A 20801-nucleotide genomic window follows, 5' to 3' on the forward strand; every position below is an offset into this window, starting at 1 on the left:
TCCCTGACCACCCCTATGGAACTGGGGCCCATCTGGCTGCCCTGGCAGGACCCATGCTGCATGAAACCTCACCATCCCAAGGAACACCCTCCCGTGTGCCCTAATACTGTCTTTCTTGTGGCAGGCTGGAATGCCCACAGGGTTGTCCATCACCCAACAAAGAGCACCCTCAGAAACAGGGCAGTGGGAGGTGGAGGATGTAGAAAAGGAGCCTGTCTGTGAAGGCAGAGGTCAAGGGGTCGAGCCCCCCCTGCAATGTGGGGTCACCCAACACAAGGTGGGCCATGGATGGACCTGGCACCTTTGGGACATTGGATGGATAAGGGGGGCCCAGAAAGTAGGGAGGTTGGGGGGCTCCTCCAGTGGTGCATTGAATAAGGTACCTGCCTCCAGAGCCAGAGGTTGAGGGCTCAACCCGGAGCGGTAGGCTTGCCCAAAGCCAGGTCCTCAGCACATGGTTAAAAAACGTCTCGTGAGTTGTTCCCCACTGCTGGGCATGGTGGGGGGTGCATGGGCAGCAGGGTAGGCTAGGCACAGGAACAAGCAAAGGAAGGAACTAAAAAGGGAGGGGAAGTGTTGAGAAGAGACACACCCTTGAGGAAAGGGCAGCTTATATTCTGGACCAACGCCCCATCTAATGTTTCCTCAGCCACAAGGGAGCTAAGCCCCGGGTATTAGCATTAGGAATGATTCTTCGCACATGTCACAGGCATAGCCACAATCTTTAAATATAAAGTCTTAGCAAATTCAAGACAATCCGCACTTGCACAGGAAGCTTGAAGTTGTCAGGCGTCTTCGGTGATCCAAAGCGCTGACTTCTCAGGGTCCCCACACGCCGACATCTTAAAGGGAGAACATCGCCTATTTGACGTTTAATCGCGCACCGATTCGTAAAGGAGGGCTCCTGTGTCAAGTGAATCTCTCCCACTAGCACTAATCCCAAGGCCATAGAGAAGGAGCTTTTGTTCCTTTGACACAACTGCAAGTCAACGTGCTCACATGAGGACTTATCACCTTAGACAACTCCCAGCTTCTTCTCAGAGCTCAGGCTGTGCATTGCTAAGGAAGAGCTGTGTAGGCTGGAAGGGAATGCTGCAGATTGGCATGCAAATGAGAACGCCGAGCATTGTGGAAAAGCATGCTGGGGGTTGGCATGAGAATGCCGAACAGTGTTGAAAAGCATGCTGGGAGTTGGCATGCATATGAGAACACCGAGTGTTGTGGAAAAGCATGCTGGGGGTTGGCATGCAAATGAGAACTCCAAGCATTGTGGAAAAGCATGCTGGGGGTTGGCATGCAAATGAGAACTCCAAGCATTGTGGAAAAGCATGCTGGGGGTTGGCATGCAAATGAGAACTCCAAGCATTGTGGAAAAGCATGCTGGGGGTTGGCATGAGAATGCCGAGCATTGTGGAAAAGCATGCTGGGAGTTGGCATGCAAATGAGAACACCAAGTATTGTAGAAAAGCATGCTGGGGGTTGGCACACAAATGAGAACACTGAGCCACCCACTTTTCTCCTAGAACTTTTCTTTCCTGCAGAACCAGAACAGAGGCCTTTGACACAAGCCTCACTCACTGTACATCGGAGGAACCATGTTCCACCATGGCACAAAAGTGGTACAAGTTACCATCATCATTGACACCAGTCCTGTTCTAGACACGCACACTGCATCATAGAGACATAGGATAATACACATTCCCCACCCTGATGAACCTACACATGTGGCGGTCTCGTGCACCTAGACCGATAACCGTGTGCATGTGTAGACCAACACAGATAGGTCTTCTGGGCTGGGTCCCTGAATACTTGGGGTTGCTATTGCTAGGCCAGGCTGCAGTTCTTCACTGAGTACACAACAAGAATACTGAGCCACCCGTTTTGCTCCTAGAATTTCCCCGTATTAAAGAATCATAGGGGGTGGGCAGTGTTCACTCTAAGCTGAGTGCTTGGGTGGCCCCCCAAGAGAGATTAAAATGCTGCCCAGTAGAGCACCCCCCCCCAGCATGTGTTTCTATGGGTGGTGCACATTGACGCACAAAACAAAATTTATTCTGCACATGAATGGAAAAAAAGTAGGGGGACGATGGGTGGTGTCTCTATCACCCCCCCCCCCACACACACACACACACATTCTATAGTGTCTAGGAACGAATCACGTAGGGACACATTCAGATGTTCCTTTTCACATAGTTCCTTCCTCTCCAAGCAAGCCGGTTTCATTTCCCTACAGAGCAAGGAGCTACTCCGAAGGATCCGAGTCTGTCCCTTTTAAGGGGTTATCTAAACACTACAAGCTTGTGTGAGTGCTGTGTGTGTGTCTGTGTCTCTGGCCAGGCCGTTTGCTCTTCAGGCAGCTCTTGCTGGGATTCTGGACTCTCCACAAGCCCCGAGGGCGGGCAACAATTCCCAGCCTGCACCCAAGCTTCAGTGCAGGTGAACAAGACAAACAGCAAACTTCAGCTCCGAGAACGATTCTCCCCGCCAGGCTTTAGGGTCATCCAGCAGGCTACGACCGTAGGAGCTGGAAGAAGATATGGGGGCAGGCGGCCGGGTTACAGCGCGGGGAAGGACGGGGAAGAGAAATGTCCAAAAGCCACACACACAGCAGCTGCCACCTCCAAGAACACTGTAACACTCTCTAGACATCTGGTCAGCTCTTAGACATTCCCCCATCCGCTCCCCCCCACACGTGCATTGAGACCAGAGCTGGAAACCAAAGCCAAACTGCATGAAAAAAAACCCAAATCACATACAAAGGCCTTGGTCCCTGAGCCGATCTGCCCCGCTCCTCCAGTGTCCAGGTTCAGAGATCCAAAGGCCAGAAGGGGTCACTGGGATGCTCTGGTCAGGCCTTCTGTATAACACTAGCCCACCATTAAATCCTGGAGCAGATCCTTTAGAAACACTTCCCATCTTGATTTAAAACCATCCTGTGCGGGAGGATCCTTGGTAAACTGGCCCCGTGGTTAATCACGCTCACTGTTACAAACGCGCACCTCGTTTCCAGGCTGAGTTGGGTTGGATGTGGCCTCCAGCCACTGGCTCATTCGACTTGTCCGCTCGCTGGAGGAGCCCATTTGTCACACATTTGCTCCTCGTCACGTAGGCGCTGACAGATAACAGTGTCCCAGGGAGCCACCAGACACCATAAGGAGTGGAAAGAGGTGGGGTCTTAGAGCTAGGGAGGGGTGAATCGCTATCTTCAACCTCTCTTTGCCTTGCCCTTGAGGGACACTAGACTGCGGTTCCCTGTATTAAAGAACCATTGGACTGGAAGAGATCTCGAGAGGCCATCAAGTCCAGTCCCCTGCCCTCACGGCAGGACCAAGCAGCATCCAGACTGGGGTAGGGAACCTAAGGCCCAAGGACCGGATGCAGCTCCCGGCTTGCCTGGATCCAGCCCTAGGCTTGGGGCACCCCCCAGCATTGGGGAGCCTGCATGTGTGCTCCAGCCCCCTCCCCACCCACTGTCAACCTGTGGGGCTGGAGCTCACAAAATCTACTAGCCGGGGCCCTCCAGGATGTCTTTCTCCTCAGTCAGGGGTCCACCTTGGTGAAGGTTTTTCTTTTCTTTTCTTTTCACTTGTGTGTGGCCCCCGACTGATTTTTCTGTGGGTCAGTGGCCCCCAATCCCAAAAAAGGTTCCCCACCCCTGACCTAGACCGTCCCTGACAGGTGTTTGTCTAACCAGCTCTTAAAATTTTGTAATGGTGGAGGTTCCACTGCCTCCCTCCGCAATTCATTCCAGGACTTAACCACCCTGGTAGGAAGTTTTTTCCTAATGTCCAACCTAAGCCTCCCTTGCTGCAATTTAAGCCCTGGTCCTAGCCTCAGAAAGGCAGACAGAGCCCACAGCCTGGCTAAGCCCAATGCAAAAGGAGTCACTGAATGCTTCCAGATAATGGTTCTTGGAAAAATCCAGAAAGCGGAGAAGGGAACAGCTCAGAATCCATCAGATTTCCCTCATGTGAGATGCCCGTTTGTCAGTCACCCAAACTGTAGCCAGGTGGGGAAGCCGACACCCTCTGACAAGGTCAGGGCCCTGTGTGAAACAAGCTAGTCCAGTTCAACACCGCTACCAATGCCACCGCGGCACTGGTACCCCCGACATGTGGGGCAGCCACAGAGGAGGCCAACGACTGACTGGGCCGTGAAGATGAGATTCCCTCCTCTCGCCTCCCAGGGCAGGGCTGTGGCATGGCTGGGGCAGCGCTCTGACAGCTCTGGTTATATTCTACCCATGCTAGGTCACAGGGTATTTCTCAGGCTCCAGAGTCGGCCATCCAGCAACTTCATCAGAAAACGCACGGCCAGGATGTGGGGTCCACCCCAGGTACATGGGAGTGAAGGACTCCCAGAGAACTGCATAATAAATATTTCAGCCTTCCTAATAAAATCTGCCAAGGATCTTATAGAAAAGGGGCATCCCCGGCAAGGCTGTCTGATGTGGGGGATGGGGGGGATTTCAAACATGCTTCTCCTCCTTGCTGCTGTCTTCTTCTCTCCCCCCTCCCTTGTTGGCCACAGACCCCTACCCATCACTCAGCTCAGTTAAGCCCGTCCAGAGCACAACTCGAAGAGACACCTTCTCTCTGCAGCCCTGCACGGCACCATGCTTCTTCCAGCAGGAGACCAAGAACGCAGCCTCCGCCAGAGACCGGCCCGGAGCAGTCTGAGCCCTCATCCTGGCTCCTGTCCCTCCGGAGCAGCGGAAGCCCCCTAGGCGAGGCAGGAGAGCGTCCGGCTGATCATCTCCATCAGGAGCAGGTTTGGCTCCGTTCCAAGGCTGAGTTTCAAAGAGGGACTCAGCTCCATGCTGGGGCAGCTGCCTCAGGCCGGGGGGCAGGGCGGCCAGTGCCTAGTGTGTCCATTTGCATGGCGCAGGTGGAGCTACGCAGAGCGGGGAGTCCCGCTGCAGGACCAGCCTGTCAGCCAGAAGAACCGGGAGTCCAGAGCACTCGCTGTCTCCGTTTGCCCCGGTGTAACGGCACGTGACAGACAGGGTGGAGTGACCCACAGGCTTGTGACAAGGGCGCAGAGTTTAAGGCCAGACAACTACCAGATCACCTGGCCTCAGCGGGCTAATGGTGCAGAACTCAACAGCCCTGCCTAGCTGGCTCTAGAGATCTCCCATCTTCACCGCCCGCCTTCCTCCCCCTCACACACACACATGTACCACAAACCTGGCCGCCGTGGCCCAGGTGGGTAGATGCCTGCGGTGGTGAGGGGGTATGCCCAGCATGGGCCTTTCTTGGTACAGCATCCCAGTTCAGGAGGCCCTGCTCACAGGGTAGGAGGGGGGGGCGTGTGAGAGGCACAGCCAATCACAATGCTTTGTCGCCTTCACGGGAAAGGCCCTAGAGACACCCGGGAAAACCGCCCAAGCAAAAACTCTCAGGCTCCTACCGTGCATCCAGCTGCCTTCACCAGTTTGTGCGAGGAGAAGGGGAAGGCCTCGTTGCTGAGATCAGTGTCGAGAACCTCCTGAAGGACCGTGCGGCTGCAGAGAACGAGCAGAAAACTCTGGTGAGAAGGAGGCTACACCCCAGGGCCAGGAGGTCGCTCACACGACACCCACCACACCGGCTCCCATGGAGGGTTCTGCTTCTGGCCTGGCCTGTGTGCTTGGGAAGGACAATCTTCCTCACACCTGCCCAGCTTTCTTCTTGCCTCTTTATTCTGTAGCCCCCTCTAGGGTCTGTGGGACAGGCACCCTGCTGGCTGCATGGGGCCGCTATATACAGACAGCAGCCGATTGCTCCTGGCCTGTCCCCTTCCTCATCACAGCTACTCGGAAACCTGAAAAAGGAAAGCTACTGGTGTCTCTTTCACTTGTGCTCCATGGGGTTGCACAAGAGCTGGGAGAGCACACAGTCTTACTGAGAATAAGTGCAAGATGCACATTTCTCTATATGTCCTCTTAGGGCACAGGGCTGGGATGCCGAGGAGCAAGGTGCTACTCTGGCTTCCGACACAGACTCTGTTAGTGACCTTGGGCCAGTGACTTAGTCTCTCTGTGCCTCGGTTTCCCCCCCTGCACAATGGGGACATTCGCTCTGCCCTGGCTCACAGGGGTGCTGTGAGGACAAATTCAATGATGTTGGTAAGATGCTCAGATACTGCAGTGACAGGGGCCAGACAAGGATGTAGGGATGGAAAAGTTGATCATCAGAGAAAGGGCTTGGGGGTCCTATTCTCAGCTCTGACACTAACTGTCTGTGTGCCCGCAGGCGAGTCACTTCACCTCGCTGCTCTCCCATCCGTCCAATGGGGCCCTGTTTCCTAGCGGGTGGGTAACTTGTGGGACATACCCGACCCCCGGCTTTGACATCCCAGCATCAAAGGTGCCAAACAAGGGCAAAGTACTGCAGGAGCCTGGCCAGTTCCCAATACGTCTCCCTCCCGAAGCACAGCTCCCTGCTCCCCTGACTGGTGTAGAAACCCCTCCCCTTCTGGGGCATTTCCCTGCCCCCACTGCAGCTGTGAAGAGGCCTGCCAGGGAATGACACCCGGTGAGCCCCGCTCACTGCAACCAGGGAGCCTCATGCATTGAAATGCAAGCACCCCTTGCCCTCCCTTTTACGTAACTCTGGCTAGGGAGCCCTGGGATGCGCTCGCTTTTGCCCAGTACATTCAGCACCTCCAGCCAGACTGGCTGCTGCACCCGCAGTACTCGACCCAGCCCCGGCAGCTGGTATTTAAACAAGCATCCCAGCAATCCCATCTCAGCTCTGCGGAGTGCAGCCGGGGAACGGAGGTATTCTCATCCCCCAGGCTGAGTCACAACCCACCTCAGAGGGGCATGTGCGGCAGGGAAGGGTCCGGAGAGCGCTGACTCAAGCTACCAGATCTCTGCCCACATCACGATGGGACTCCACAAACCCCAGGGGCTAGTGCGTTAAACGAGACGGGTCGGAGGATGTGATAGCAGGGAGGGCAGCCTGTAGAATCCTCTCCCCGTCCGTCCACAGAACCATGGCATGGGGGTTTTCCAAGCAAGCAGTGTTGTCTTCAAGCCGTCATTGGCAAGTCCCAGTCGAGTCTCAAGTCACTACAGTTCAAGTCTCAAGTCGAGTCACGAGTCCCTAAAGTCACTTTCGAGTCAAGTCCCAAGTCGAGTCTCAAGTCTTAATTTAAAAAATGTCAAGTCACTTTTGTACAAGCCATTTTCGGACAGATGTGGGGCTGTGCTGTTACAGCTGGAGAGAAGTGCGGGGGGAAGGAGACACATGACCGGGAAGATTCTCCCATCACGCCAGGCCTGGCTACAGAGCAGCTCTTCCCAGCCCCACTGAGCTCTGCAGAGAGGAATTCCCTCTCCCCACCCCCAAGCATGGCGGCGGCTTTTCCTTCGTTAGCCTCCCCTCACCGCCTTTCACTGGCAGCAGCCCCAGTGGCTGGGGACATGCTAGCTGCTTCCAGGCCTTGAACTGACTCTCATAAGTGCTGGCTCGTCACCTCTGACAGACTCATGCCGGAGTCTCAACGAAGTGCGAAGGGCGGCTGGGATGCACCACTGCCTAATGCACACTTACAGCTTAGCCAATGCTTTTCAGCCCACCCTGCAGCCACTGGCATGGGGTGGGAGCTGCCGAGAAAAGGGACTGGCCTACTCAAGAGTCCGGCTGCAGCACACTCCCCCTGGGGTGCAGTGCAGGCCACACGCTAGCCCAATATCATTAGCCCTCTGTGCCCTAGCTCGCCTGGGGACCAAGCCCTCAGCTGCAAGGGGAAGACAAGGCCTCTTTCTCCGCATGCCACTTGCTTCCCCACAGCCTGCCCTGGGGGTGAGGAAACCCAGTTTCCAAGCCCCCCGCACAGCAACCTTTCGCCTCCAGTCCCCTGGCCTGGCGAGGAATTTGGATGGTGCTCAACTCAGAGCCTCTCCAACAGCCTCTTCCCAGGGGACCCTGGTCGCGTCTCCAGCCTCTCGCTACTTACCTCGCCGGCCCCTGGACGCTGATCATCCCCAGCTCCTCGGAGCAGTCCACCAGCCTGCACTGCAGCTTCCTGTCCTGCAGCACCGTGCGGAGGTGCGACCAGTTGTGCTGCGCCACGGCTCCGCCAACCGCCAGGTAATAGCCATCCCCTGCCAGGAACACGGGCCAGCCGTTGAGCCAGGGAGACCCAGGCCCACCCAGCAGTGAGCCAAGCGCTACAGGGCTGGAGCTCGGCGCCACTTGGCTCAGTGCCCCAGAGCCCAGACGCTGCTCAGAGCTGCTTGGGTTTGCAAGGCCGGGCTGGGAGCGTCTCTCTCAAAACCCTGCAGTCCTTCCTCGGGCAAAGTTCCCCTGGACGCCAGTGGGCTGGAGCCTGCGAGAGGCTAAGCACCCTCGAGGCGAACACAAGTCAGAGAGCTGTGATCAAGCCTAAGGGGAGTTTTTCCTCAGGAAGGACGGAGTAAAGTCTGAGGAAGGTCAGGGCCAGAGGATCGCCAGGAGGAGAGGCAGAGGGAACTGGGCTTACTTCGTCAGGAGAAGCGAAGAGTGAGGGGGGATTTGATAGCAGCCTTCAACTTCCTGAAGGGAGGTTCCAAAGAGGATGGAGAGAGGCTGTTCTCAGTAGTGACAGATGGCAGAACAAGGAGCAATGGTCTCAAGTTGTGGTGGGAGAGGTCCAGGTTGGATATTAGGAAAAACTATTTCCCTAGGAGGGCGGTGAAGCACTGGAATGGGTTCCCTAGGGAGGGGGTGGAATCTCCATCCCTAGAGGTTTTTAAGTCCCAGTTTGACAAATCCCTGGCTGGGTTGGTTTAGTTGGGATTGGTCCTGCTTTGGGCAGGGGGCTGGACTCAATGATCTGCTGAGGTCTCTTCCAGCCCTCATCTCGGGTTCTATGAGTCGTCACTTCTGCATCCTACCAGAAAGGGAAGATCAAGCCGCAGAACAAAACCATCAAACTTGACACTAGGTTGAAATTTTGGACAGAGTGGTTTCCACATCTTTCCTTTGAATGGTGCTGATTTCACCTGACGGAGAAAGATTTGGGACCTGATTTCCTCTCCCCTCCCCCGCCCCCCAGTTGCAGTCACCCCTGCGTAAAGTGGGGTGCACAATGTTACCAAAACAGCACAGGGCTGGGGCATACGTGCTCTGCCCAGGTGTGAACGCGTGACCAATGGTGGAGGCCAGGGAGAAGCAGAAAATACAAATACAAAACTTGCCTTCTGTTCAGCTCCAAAATCTACCCCGCCCCCATATGAGGGTAGGGGTGGGGTTACTATTCAGGTGTTCTGCAAGGCGCTCCAAGAGCACTAGTGCAAGGGTGGTGTGATGCAAGCGTGCAGTGCCTCTGACTCTAACCTCTTAGGGGATGTCTACAGGGCAACTGAATGCCCAGGGCTGTCCCAGCCCAGCTGATCGCAGGGTCTGGGCAGTAAAACTGCTTGGTAGACATCGGGGCAGCATTGCCACAGAGCCCAACCCCCACAATCCTGCATCTGCTGATCTGGGGCTTTTCGTCCAGTGGCCTCTCAGCTGTCGCGCCGTTCCCCTGCTTGTATGGCTTCCCTGATTCTGCTTCAGGAGTGAGGAACCTTTTTCAAGTTGGGGGACGTTGACCCACAGAAAAATAAGTCGGGGGCTGCACAAGAGTGAGAAGCCAACACCCCCCCCCCCCAAAAAATACCACCTCACTGACACGGCCCCGACTGAGGAGCAGACAGACACTCTCCACACTCCCCTCGCACAACAGAGCCTGGGGGGGCTGGACTAGTGGAGTTTGGGGGGGGGGGGAGCCTCCAGGATGAGCTTTACTGAGTCAGCTGAGGGGAGGAGTAGGAGCATGTGGAGGGGTAGCACCGGTGGATCTGATTTGCCTGACTGCAGCCTGTGAGACTCGGGGCTCCTCCCCCCACAGCGGGGAGCCGGCGCTGGTGCTCCAGCCCTGTGGAAGGAGTTGCGGGGAGCGGGGGAGGAGGAAGGAGGGGAGTTGGGAGCACCAGCACCCCAGTGCTGGGGTGGGGGAGGAGCCCAAGCTTTGGGGGCCAGATCCAGACAAGCTGAGGGCCAGATCCAGCCCTGGGGCCTTAGGTTTCCCACCCCTGGCTTAAGGCGTCTGCTTAAGACATCCCAGATGGGCTTTTTCTGTCTACAGTTAATACGAGAGGAGCAAATCGCAGGCCTGGAAACCTTCAGCATGTAGTCCTCCCCTTCAAATCAACAGGGACACTGCTCCCCAGAGCTTGCAGGCCTGGCAGTTCCACGCATCTTTGTCAGGGACCCTGGAAACAAACCGCAAAATCTGCCACCTTAGGATTCGGGGAGCTGCCGTTTTTTGAGCCAGTTTGCCTTTCTCGCAAATTCAAGGTGCCACATGCAGGGCCGGCCTGAGCCCTTTTGGCGCCCTGGGCCTGGGCGTGCGGCGCCGGTCCCGGGAGCAGGTCGTGAGAAGCAGGTCACAAGGGAGCATGGGCCCGCCCCCGGGGCGCACGGCACATGCGCTGCTCAGCCCGGCCTGGCCAGCGCTGCTGGCGCACACGCCGGGCCGTGCAGGTCCCTGCAGCCGTGGGGGAAAGGGTGCTGTAGCCGGCGCCGCAGGCGGGCTGGCGCTGCGGGAGCCGGGCACATGGCTCCTGATGGCAGCTGTAAGGGATGCCGTGTGCCCCTTACAGTTGCCATCAGACACCCCTCATCAGTTGGCGCCCTGGGCAGCTGCCCGGCTCGCCCATGCCTCCGTCCGGCCCTGGCCACATGCCACAGCAGCAGGAAGCATGTGAGTGGGGCAAGTTGGATCAGCGGAGGCGTACCCCATGGACAGGCTTACAAGGGCGTCACTGCCATCCGACACGGACCGAGCGACAGGGCGCCTTGTCCTCACAGGCATGTTTTCCAGAGAAACGCGACGGCTGCGTGCGCTCAGTGGCAATGTCGCTGCACCGGGGACCTGCGCTTTGTGCCTTCAGTCCAAAGGGACGCCAAGAAGGCAGGGAAGGAACGTTGCCTCTGGACAAATTCAGCACAAACACGCTGGGATCAAACGCCTGGGGACAGCTAAGCGGGGTGTTGCCACTGTGCATGTCCCAGTCCCATTGCACGGCCTCAGCTCCTGAGATCGCGAGAAAGGTCCGGGTAGAAAAGACAATCCTCCCTCAGCATCGCATCCCCACTGGGGTAAAGTGACGAAGTCCATGGAATGAGGCTGATTTACATCCGCTGAGGATCTGGCCTGGCAGCCTGATCTCCATAACAAGATTTCTCGGGCATAGCGACATCAACTGAGAGCTGGGGGTGGGGGGAGGGCAGGATCACCCTCTCTATCTACTGTCCAAAATTTCACCTTAGTGTCCAGTTGGATTGTTTTGTTGTTGTTCTGTTTTGCTGCTTGATCCACCCTGCCCGGTGTAGACACAACTAAGCCAGCTGAACAGTGCTTTTGTAAGCACAGCAGTGTAGCTATGGAGAACTCCTCCCATTGGCTTACACACCGTGTCTCTGCCAGCCTCGCTACACCAGTCTGGAGTGCAAACAAGGCACATCCACAGCTTCTGAGGGTGCTGGAATAATGTATATGGGGGGGAAGGCTGAAAGCCATTGAACCAACTGTAAATCCTGTATAGAATGGTAACTATTTTAAGCCTGCGGGGGTGGGGGGGGGGGGGTTTCAGCAGCATCCACCCACATCCCTATTGCCAGCACTTATGATGCTTCTCTACTAGGGAGCTCTATTGGCCCAGCAATATCAGACTTGGTACAGTGTTTCCTGTAAGCTGAGCACTTGGGGGCCATCCAGGAGAGATTCAAACCACCCAGCTGATGCCCACACCACCTACAGCTGGCAGCATGTGTTTCTATTGGTGGTGCTCATATCTACATGCCTTGGTGCACAGAACAAAATTTATTCTGCACATGGGTGGGGAAAAAATAGAGGGAACATTGCCCAGGTTGGCATAAGGTCATAGAAATGGTACTTTACAATTCTCAGAGATATTTGCCTGATTCACCTTTGCCCTGCATTTGGTGCCAGTGCATCTGGGTCTAAAATGCCACCCAATTGGAACGGTTGTGTTCAAGACTGATTTTGCATAAGCCTAAACAGCTGCACAAGCCGTAGGTCCAACGGAGGCTCCAGCTCATAGGTTCCAGGTTTCCATCTGCACCGCCTTGCACCTCGTGGGGAATTTGGATTTAGAGGGAGGTGCCAGCTGACTACCAGCCTGAAGCAGGGGCATCTTCTGGGCTGATGGTGGGAGAGGAAAGGAATCAAAGGATTTCTCTATTCATTCCTGGGCAGTTCCCACCCATGCCACACCAAGGTCAGTGAGGCAGAGGGCTCTTCCACAGGGCATGGGGATTGTGCCTTGGTCCATGTTTCTGCTGCATTCACGCCAACGGGGAATTTTCCTTAGCCAGCAATTGGGAGAAGGGACTTGGGAGAGGCTTAGTGCTCCATCAACCCTGCCTCTACCGCGCCACACGCCAGGAATCTGTCATAGTGCTAATAAGTGCAGCCACCTACTGTAATTGAAAAATAGATCTGCTTTTATTAAACTCCTCCATCACCCATCAAACACAGCAGCTCCCCAAGCAGCTCCCCTCCCTCCTTCAGGGGCGTGTGTGTCTGCGTTCAGTGCTCTGGAAAAACAGCACTGGCAGGAGCCAGGCAAAGCAAAGGCAGGGGTTGTGGAGATGTCCCCCACATGGCTCTGCACACACCTCTGGGCTCTAGCCTGCAGCATTCACCAGTCCCGCTCCGCCCCAAACTTTGCCACGGCACCTCCCTCCAGATTTTCAGGGCTCCCAGTTACTCTAGCCCCAGATTGCTCCTAGGCTGAGCACGCCCCACTAGGAGGACAAATGGAGGGGGGAGCCACCAGCTTGTTTTCACTCCAGCCCTAAGCCCAAGCTTTCTTTTTCCTGGGCACGTGCCACTCCAAGAAGAACCTGATGTTGTGCTGAAGCTGCAGTGTCATTAGCCAAGAAACTCCCAGGAATCTGAGGCAAAGCCATTTGTAGGGTTGCCAGATACTTTCACAAAAAATCCCAAGCATGGTGAGGTAAAAAATTGGTTGAGCAAAAAAAAAAAAAAAAAAAAAAAAGATCACTGCACCTTTAAATCCCCATGCTCTCCCCACCTCCCTCCCACCCCCGCCAGATGCAGTAGGGGAAGAATGTCCCCACCGGTCTTCCGTCCAAGAAATACCGGTGTCCGGTATTTTCTGGGTTTTTTTTTTACCAGACAGAGGCCATGAATACTGGACTGTCCGGGAGAAAACCAGACACCTGGCAACCCTAGCCATTTGGTGGAGCCATTGGACACGAGCAAGATGCCCTCCCCTATGAGCAGCCTCCTCATTCCATTCCATTCCCCTTCCCACCCCAGGCTGACTGCTCTGCTCCCTTCTAATTCCCTTTTACTGCAGGGGAAGAGACTGGCAGGGGAGGTCACCCCTGCCTGAGAGCCATTCAGAGCAGCAGCATCCGAATGAAACCGGTTGGTTTACAAGTGCTGGGGGGGGGGGGAAGGGAGCACTAATTGGGTTACATCCACTGATAGCTGAAGAGGAGGGGGGAAAGAAAGGCCAGGTGGCCAGTATTAAGGGATGCAATCACCCTCCGGACACTGGCTAAGAGAAACATGATGGAAATCAGCTTAGCAACATGCTGCTCCAAACCGAACGGGCAACAGCGCTTCCCCCTTTAACGTGGCTATAAATCTACTGGCTTCCACAGAGCAGGTTACAGCACTGTCCCGGCTTCTTGGTGAGCCACCTGCAGGGCCTGGGGATCCTCCTAAAGTCCCCCCCCCCAACGCATCCCGCTTCCACCCATGTGCTTTGCTCTGAAGAGCAGGACGAGGCTGATTGGAGCCAGCTTGTGAAGGAGAAAACCAGCCCCGATTCTGGGCTGCGTCCAAGTCAAGCTCAGTGCAGTCAGGATGGAGGGTAAGGTGGCGGCGCAGAACCTCCCTGGCTCTTGTACACTGGAGCGCACAGATACCAGGACAGCCCTGCTGGAAAGTAGAGCAGCCCCAAGGCTGCCCTGAGTCACGCGGCCTGCAGGGCTTCATGCTACGGCGCCCCCTAGCACCACAGAACAGGTAGAGGACAGTGAGCTCCTCCTCCAATTCACCTTGCACTGTGGCTGCCAGGAGAGGTGGCTTGGGGCTGTTCTAGCCCCAGGGAAGGCGCACCTCTGTGGTGGAGCATTTCCCCAGCATGGGGAGCTGCAGCCTTTGTGGCCTCAGACCTGATGGAGAGGAGCTGCTGGAGGGCACAGAAACCGAGGCCTTGTTAAGAGCCATTAGACTCGCAGTGGTTCCCAAACTTTTTGGCATCATGCCCCCGTTTTGATTTTTGAAAATAGCAGCAAAACTTGTTGAGCAAACAAAAATAAAATAAAAAAAGGAACTGACCGGGGCAGCAAAACTTGATGGGGGCGGGGAGGCTGGGTCGCCTCACGCCCCCCCTGGAATTTCTTCCCGGCCACCCCCCTAGGGAGCACACCCCCCAGTTTGGGAACCCATGCTTTAGATCATCAGACCAGCATGACACCTGTCGTGCCACTGACAAGAGCCTCAGCACATCCTCTGTCTCCCCATTGCCCTGATGGGTCTCAGCGTGACAAAGCCCAAAGTCTTTGTGACTCTCCCTGCAGCCAGCCTGGGGGGAGGGGTTTTAGTTATTGATCACAAACTTCAGGAAGGACAAGCAATCCAGCCCAGCTGTTTATGTGGGTGTGGTGGTGGAGGGGGGGTTGACTAAAAGCTGGGCCCAGAAACAAAGCCATGGTAATACAGCAAGACAAACGGGTGTCCGTTAGTATAGCTGCGCTGCCTTGACCACTTACACCGCTGATACGAACAGAGCGATGAGAATTTACAGCAGCGGCTTGCCAGCGCACAGCAACGCTATGTGAGCGTTTGGGACAGGAAGTGGTGATGGTGAAAAAAAGAGAGGAAGAGGAAGAAGAAGGCTAAATTGTACATGGCGGGGCAGAGGGGATTCTCATCAGCCGTAATATTTGCCAGGGGAGCTTTTCCATCTACAGCAAGGAAGGGATTATTTCTCTGCCTTCAAACACTTGACATTTTTACCTTTGAATGCTGGGGTCAGTGAAGCGACCTCGATCCCAGGGCTGATTTGACTCACGGTCAGATCACTCTCAACACCGCCCCGTTTGTTTAGCATGCAGGTGTAAACAGTCAGTCCTAGAAACAGGAGGGAAACGACACACGTGGGGGATCAAACCTTCCAAATGGCATTTTAGCAAGTGTCAGGCCTAGAAAAATGCAAAAATCTAGCCAGGTATTGGAATCCTTCTAATACCTGCACAGCCGCTGACTGTGCCAAGACATATAAGCTCTCCCAACCCACCCCCTCCTCCCCCACTTAATCTTGATCTGCAGCCCTCTCTATTAATCAGGAACAACGAGGCGTCCTGTGGCACACTAGAGACTAACAAAAATACATATAGTATCATGAGTTTTCGTGGGCAAAACCCTCTTCTTCAGATGGGTTGAGAGAAGAACATTGAAGAAGTGGGGTTTGCCCACAAAATCCCATGATACCATAGATTTTTTGTTAGTCTCTATTGTGCCATAGGACCACTCATTTTTAAAGTTACAGACTAACACGGCTACCCCTCTGAGACTCTTATTCAGGAGTTAGGCCTCCCACCGGCAGAGTCAGGTTCATGAATTGCATAATGAAAACAAACGGGGACCTGAAAGGAAACCCCAGGAACTCAACTTTGCCTTGTGGTACAGATTTGAAGCCATTTCTCTGGGCATGAAAAGGTTAATGAGCTAATACAGAGCCCTTTCAGCTACCAAAAAATGAGCTCAACTTGTGTATGTACAAGTCTAAAGAAAACAGTGAACTCAGATGGGACCCCCTTAGAATCAAGACTTCCTAAGGAAAGCAAGCACCCTGAAGGTTAGACAATGGCATTAGCCGTTTAGCTCCAAAAGGAACACACATGTTAGAGGTCAGACTCTCAGCCGGTGTAACTCAGCATAGCTACCCTGACGTTCATCTAGCCATGCCATCTGAAGATCTGGCGCTAAATCCCTCATTAGGACACCTTCAAAGGAGAGTTGCGTTTGAACAAGGAATTGCAGCTGAATGGGTCCAGTTTTCCCCTCTCGTCAGTGTTGCCTGATTGATTTCAGGGGCCATTCTTGGTTTACACTGGGGCAAGAGAGAACAAATTCAGTCCCAAATGCATCATTCTTCCACTTCACATCCTTAGCAAACTCCCCACTGATACCAACCGATTGGTCCACTAGGTGTCGCCACTGCTTATGCCAGTGCTTGTCTTTCCCCGGCAATGAATTTTAGGATGCTGAATCTCTTAGGATGGGATTCAAATGTCAGCTGTGCCAGATTTAAAAGTCATGGGGTTTACACCAGTGTAAAGGAGATCTGACGGCAGCCTGGGAGAGGGCAGAGAAAAACCTTCCCTCTCAGCTGCTTTCCAACATTGTCAGCGAAAGCAATAATTTAAACACCGACAGTTCAGGTCAAACGACGTACGTCTTGATCAAATATATAATTTTGTAGGGTGGCTTTTTTTTGTACAAAGCGCAGCAGAAACATCAATAAAGCTGGCTTCTGTGGCCAAAATAACAAGGTTGAAGCAGTACCTGGTGACTTGCTAACATCAGCGGAAAACAGCCAGTCGGCCGCTTGCCTTGCTTCAGGACCAACCAGGTAGAATTTGCCAAAATAAGACATGTCAAAGACAGCCAGCGCATTTCTGCAGGTTAAACATTCATTCTTGATCTAAAAATGAAAGCATATCCAGGTAAAGTTACGCGCCACAAAAGGAGCCATCAAAATAAATTAAAATAATTTATGTAATGAGGCAGCAGAAACAACCAACCAAACAAACAAAAAGTGGATATGTGACTTAAGCCAGAGCTTTCTGTAGCGTTTAAAATGTTCCTTTAAAAATAGATATTAAAATGGAGCACCTCTGATAACAACACAGTTCCCCCCACACACTCATCTCTTGCTTCTTATATCCATAACTTGTCTTTTGAGTTGGTGTCATCTTGTCAAATTTGTTTTTATTTCTCCCTAGAATTTATCTCCCAAGAGCTCTGGATTTGATGGAGTTCTGAATAGGGGATCGCAGCATTACAGGAATGGCACAATACAGTGTGTGGGAGCTTATAAACTTGCTGGAGGGGGGAGGGGAAGGAATCAAGTCCTTCCCATGCTTGTTCTCAACCTCAACTCAGCTTTTTCTATTAGGAAAGCAACAATAAAATTCCATTTAACCATGTATTTATTCTGCAGTTCCAAGCCTGTAATGAAGGTGTTTTTCATTATCTTGGCATTGGAAAAAGTTCAGAAAAGGGCAACAGAAAATGATTAGGGGTATGGAACAGCTGTCATATGAGGAGACATTATTAAGACTGGGACTTTTCAGCTTAGAAATGAGGAGACTAAGGGAGAGGGGATATGATAAAGGTCTATAAAATCATGACTAGTGTGGAGAAAGTAAATAAGGAAAAGTTATTTGCTTGTTCCCGTATCACAAGAACTAAGGGTCACCACTGAATGAAATTAATGCAGGTTTAAAACCAGCAAAGGGAAGTACTTCTTTGCACAATGCACAGTCAACCTGTGGAACTCCTTGCCAGAGGATGTAGTGAAGACCAGGACTTTAACAGGGTTCAAAAAAGAACTAGATAAATGCATGGAGGATAGGTCAGGAATGGTGTCCCTAGCCTTTGTTTGTCAGAAGCTGGGAATGGGCAACGGGATGATTCCCTGTTCTGTTCACTCCCTGAGTGGCAGCTGGCATTGGCCACTGTCAGAAGGCAGGACACTGGGACAGATGGACTTTTGGTCTGACCCAGTATGGCCATTCTTATGTTCATGCTTAGAGGCATTTTTCAGTAAAGATGGGGAAAGCGGGGCTCAAACCAGTAGGGTTTTGCAGTAGTGGTTTGGCTCCTGGTCTCATTGCTCTCCCCCCACCCCATAGGGTGTAAGATGTGTAAGATCAGTGGTTCTGCTCTCCCCTGATGCGGCTTGGATCCCTCCACAAAGGGCTCTTTTCAAAACTCCCCCTCCTGCTGCAGACTTCTCTCTCGGAGAAGAAATGAACTGGACAGGGGTCAATAGCATAGAAAGAACCTGATTCGAAGTGCCTTGCGAGTCATGCACTGCACATACGGGCTCTCCGCTCCCTTTTCACAATGCACCGAGCCGTTAAAATCCACTCCCATTGCCTACGTGCTATGGAATCCAGGGGACTGGAGAGAATTCCAGCCTGAGATAGTCTGAGGTTTATTAAGCACTTTATAAAGCTCTGCAATTCTCCTTGGCGCCTGACAGAACAGAGTGAGACAAGGCCCCTCCTCCCAATTCCTGACAGCCCCACAAGACCGTGACAAGCAGCTCAGTTGACGTTTTCCTGTCCTGCGACAGCGCAGAAGGGTCCAAAGAGGGAGCCTGCTGAGTGGCAGAGCCCTTTCTACTCACCAAGTCGTGGTGAGGTGGGAAGCCAAAGGTGTATTCATCCCCTAGCAGCTGGTTATAGAGGTAGGAGCCATGGGGCTTTCGGCCGTAAGCACCATAGTAGTCGTAGTCCAGAACCTAACAACAAAAAGGGCAGGAGAGAAGGACAAAGGAGGAAAATCACAGACAGTGAAACATTAGGGAGAGAGCTGAAAGGGCAGAACCGGCCGCTGGGTTTGGGTCTGTGAGCTGTTCTGATAAGATTTTTGCCACCTTCAAACCACGCCTGCAAGACAGCCCATTTGTGCTGGATCTAACTGCGGATGCAAGTTCCCATGCAGAAAGCTCATTTCAGATGTCCCCTTCCCCCCCCCCCACTCCACCCCTGCTCCCCAGTTCTGAATAGGAATGTTACGTTTAGATTAATCGGTTAATCAAATAGTCAGTGCAATTTGCATCGACTATTCGATTAGTTGATAAGGGCACCTCCGCCTTTGAAGTGTAGCAACGGTCCCAGGGGCTGTTGCTACACTTAAAAAGCGAAAGCGCTGTGGGGAGCTCCGGGCCAGGAGGGGACTCAAGCAGTTCCCCGCTGGTCCCCATGCTCCCCGCAGCATTTCAAAGCAGCAGCACCGCATGGAGCCCAGGGTCAGTGCAGGAGTCCCCAGCTGGCCCCCAGCTGCACGTGGCATTTCAAAACGGCAGCACTGCATGGAGCCCAGGGTCAGTGCAGGAGTCCCCAGCTGGCCCCCAGCTGCACGTGGCATTTCAAAACGGCAGCACTGCATGGAGCCCAGGGTCAGTGCAGGAGTCCCCAGCTGGCCCCCAGCTGCACGTGGCATTTCAAAACGGCAGCACCGCATGGAGCCCAGGGTCAGTGCAGGAGTCCCCAGCTGGCCCCCAGCTGCACGTGGCATTTCAAAACGGCAGCACCGCATGGAGCCCAGGGTCAGTGCAGGAGTCCCCAGCTGCACGTGGCATTTCAAAACGGCAGCACCGCATGGAGCCCAGGGTCAGTGCAGGAGTCCCCAGCTGGCCCCCAGCGGCATGTGGCATTTCAAAACGGCAGCACTGCATGGAGCCCAGGGTCAGTGCAGGAGTCCCCAGCTGGCCCCCAGCTGCACGTGGCATTTCAAAATGGCAGCACTGCATGGAGCCCAGGGTCAGTGCAGGAGTCCCCAGCTGGCCTCCAGCGGCACGTGGCATTTCAAAGCGGCAGCACCACATGGAGCCCAAGGTCTGGCCTCAGGATCCTCATGGCGCTGCTGCTTGGAAGCACCCCCATCGGTTCCTCCCCACCTTGCTGCCTCTTTCAGATAGAGGCAGCAAGGTGGGGGGGGAAGCAACTAGTCGACTAGTGTGTCAACTAGTTGTTCACATCCCTAGTCCCGAAATAAGAAAGGGTCAGATTTGAAGTTCGGGAGTTAGAGCTTTTCATGCCCACTGCACACGCAGGTGCACGCACACACACGCACCTAAAACCTCTCCTCCATTCCCTTCACAGGCCCCTCGTGCACTGTTTAATAGGTCTCCGTGGCTTTGCCCCACGGGGGTAGCCTGAGAAACGCAGCTGTGCTTACCGGAGCTGCGCCCTGTGGATTAAACCATCCAGGTCTCTCCCAGCCATGCCTCTCCTGGAACACACAGCCTTGCCGGAGAAGCTCCTATGGACACAGGACAAAAACAGCTGTGTGATAGAGACACCGGGGCATCCAACCCCTAGTCACACGGGCCTCCCCCAGGGTCATTTCCAGGCTGTATCCCGTACTGCCCTGGCTACGGCCGAGCGGGGTCTTGGTCAGGAAGCTGGCGCTGGCCCCAGCCTGGGGGCGGGGTAGAGCACTCTCAGGTGTGCACACTCCCTCGGGGGTTCTCAGCCTTTCTCTTGCTGCGGCCGCTCCCAACATGCTATAAAAAGTCCATGGCCCACCTTTGCCATAGCTGCTCTTCTGCATTTAAAAGGGCTGGTGTTGGGGGGGTCAGGGCCAAGCATTTCCCCCATGTTTCTGATTTCCCTGCCCCATCCCCTTTACCCTAACGTGAGCCCTTCCCCAACATGCTCTCTCACTGTCTCCAGCCCCCTGCTTGGTCACTGAGCCTGAGCTGTTGATTTCTGATGGTGGCTTATCTCAGGGGCAGGGGGGTTTCTGCCCTCTGAAGCACCAGACGCACCAGGAAACAGCCCCAGGAAGCCCTTTCCAGGCCTGCCTGGTTTTTGTCAGTGTTCATTAGATGGGGAGCAGGTGGTGAAAGGAAGAGATGGAACAGAGGAGAGAAGCCTCACAAAACGGTTCTCTCTGTGCGGCGGGCATCCGCTGCACATTGGTCTGGGCAGGGCGGAATCCAAGCCTCTGTAAGCGATGCACTGGGGAGAATCAAAGGAGAG

At 54.2% G+C, this 20801-nt stretch overlaps 1 protein-coding gene across 1 annotated transcript in view; it reads right to left on the bottom strand.

The window, feature by feature from the left end:
* Nucleotides 1-20801, bottom strand: part of SARDH (sarcosine dehydrogenase) — a 120413-nt gene that overhangs the window by 40838 nt on the left and 58774 nt on the right. Inside the window, exons 12-17 of the mRNA XM_075905253.1 lie at nucleotides 19996-20079; nucleotides 18440-18553; nucleotides 16588-16726; nucleotides 15037-15150; nucleotides 7945-8092; nucleotides 5410-5503 (exon numbers count right to left, since the gene is read on the bottom strand). Coding sequence (XP_075761368.1) covers nucleotides 5410-5503; nucleotides 7945-8092; nucleotides 15037-15150; nucleotides 16588-16726; nucleotides 18440-18553; nucleotides 19996-20079 — 693 coding nt within the window. The remainder of the gene's footprint in view (nucleotides 1-5409; nucleotides 5504-7944; nucleotides 8093-15036; nucleotides 15151-16587; nucleotides 16727-18439; nucleotides 18554-19995; nucleotides 20080-20801) is intronic.

Source organism: Pelodiscus sinensis, chromosome 22, assembly GCF_049634645.1.
Source record: "Pelodiscus sinensis isolate JC-2024 chromosome 22, ASM4963464v1, whole genome shotgun sequence".
In the NCBI taxonomy this organism is placed as follows: domain Eukaryota; kingdom Metazoa; phylum Chordata; order Testudines; family Trionychidae; genus Pelodiscus; species Pelodiscus sinensis.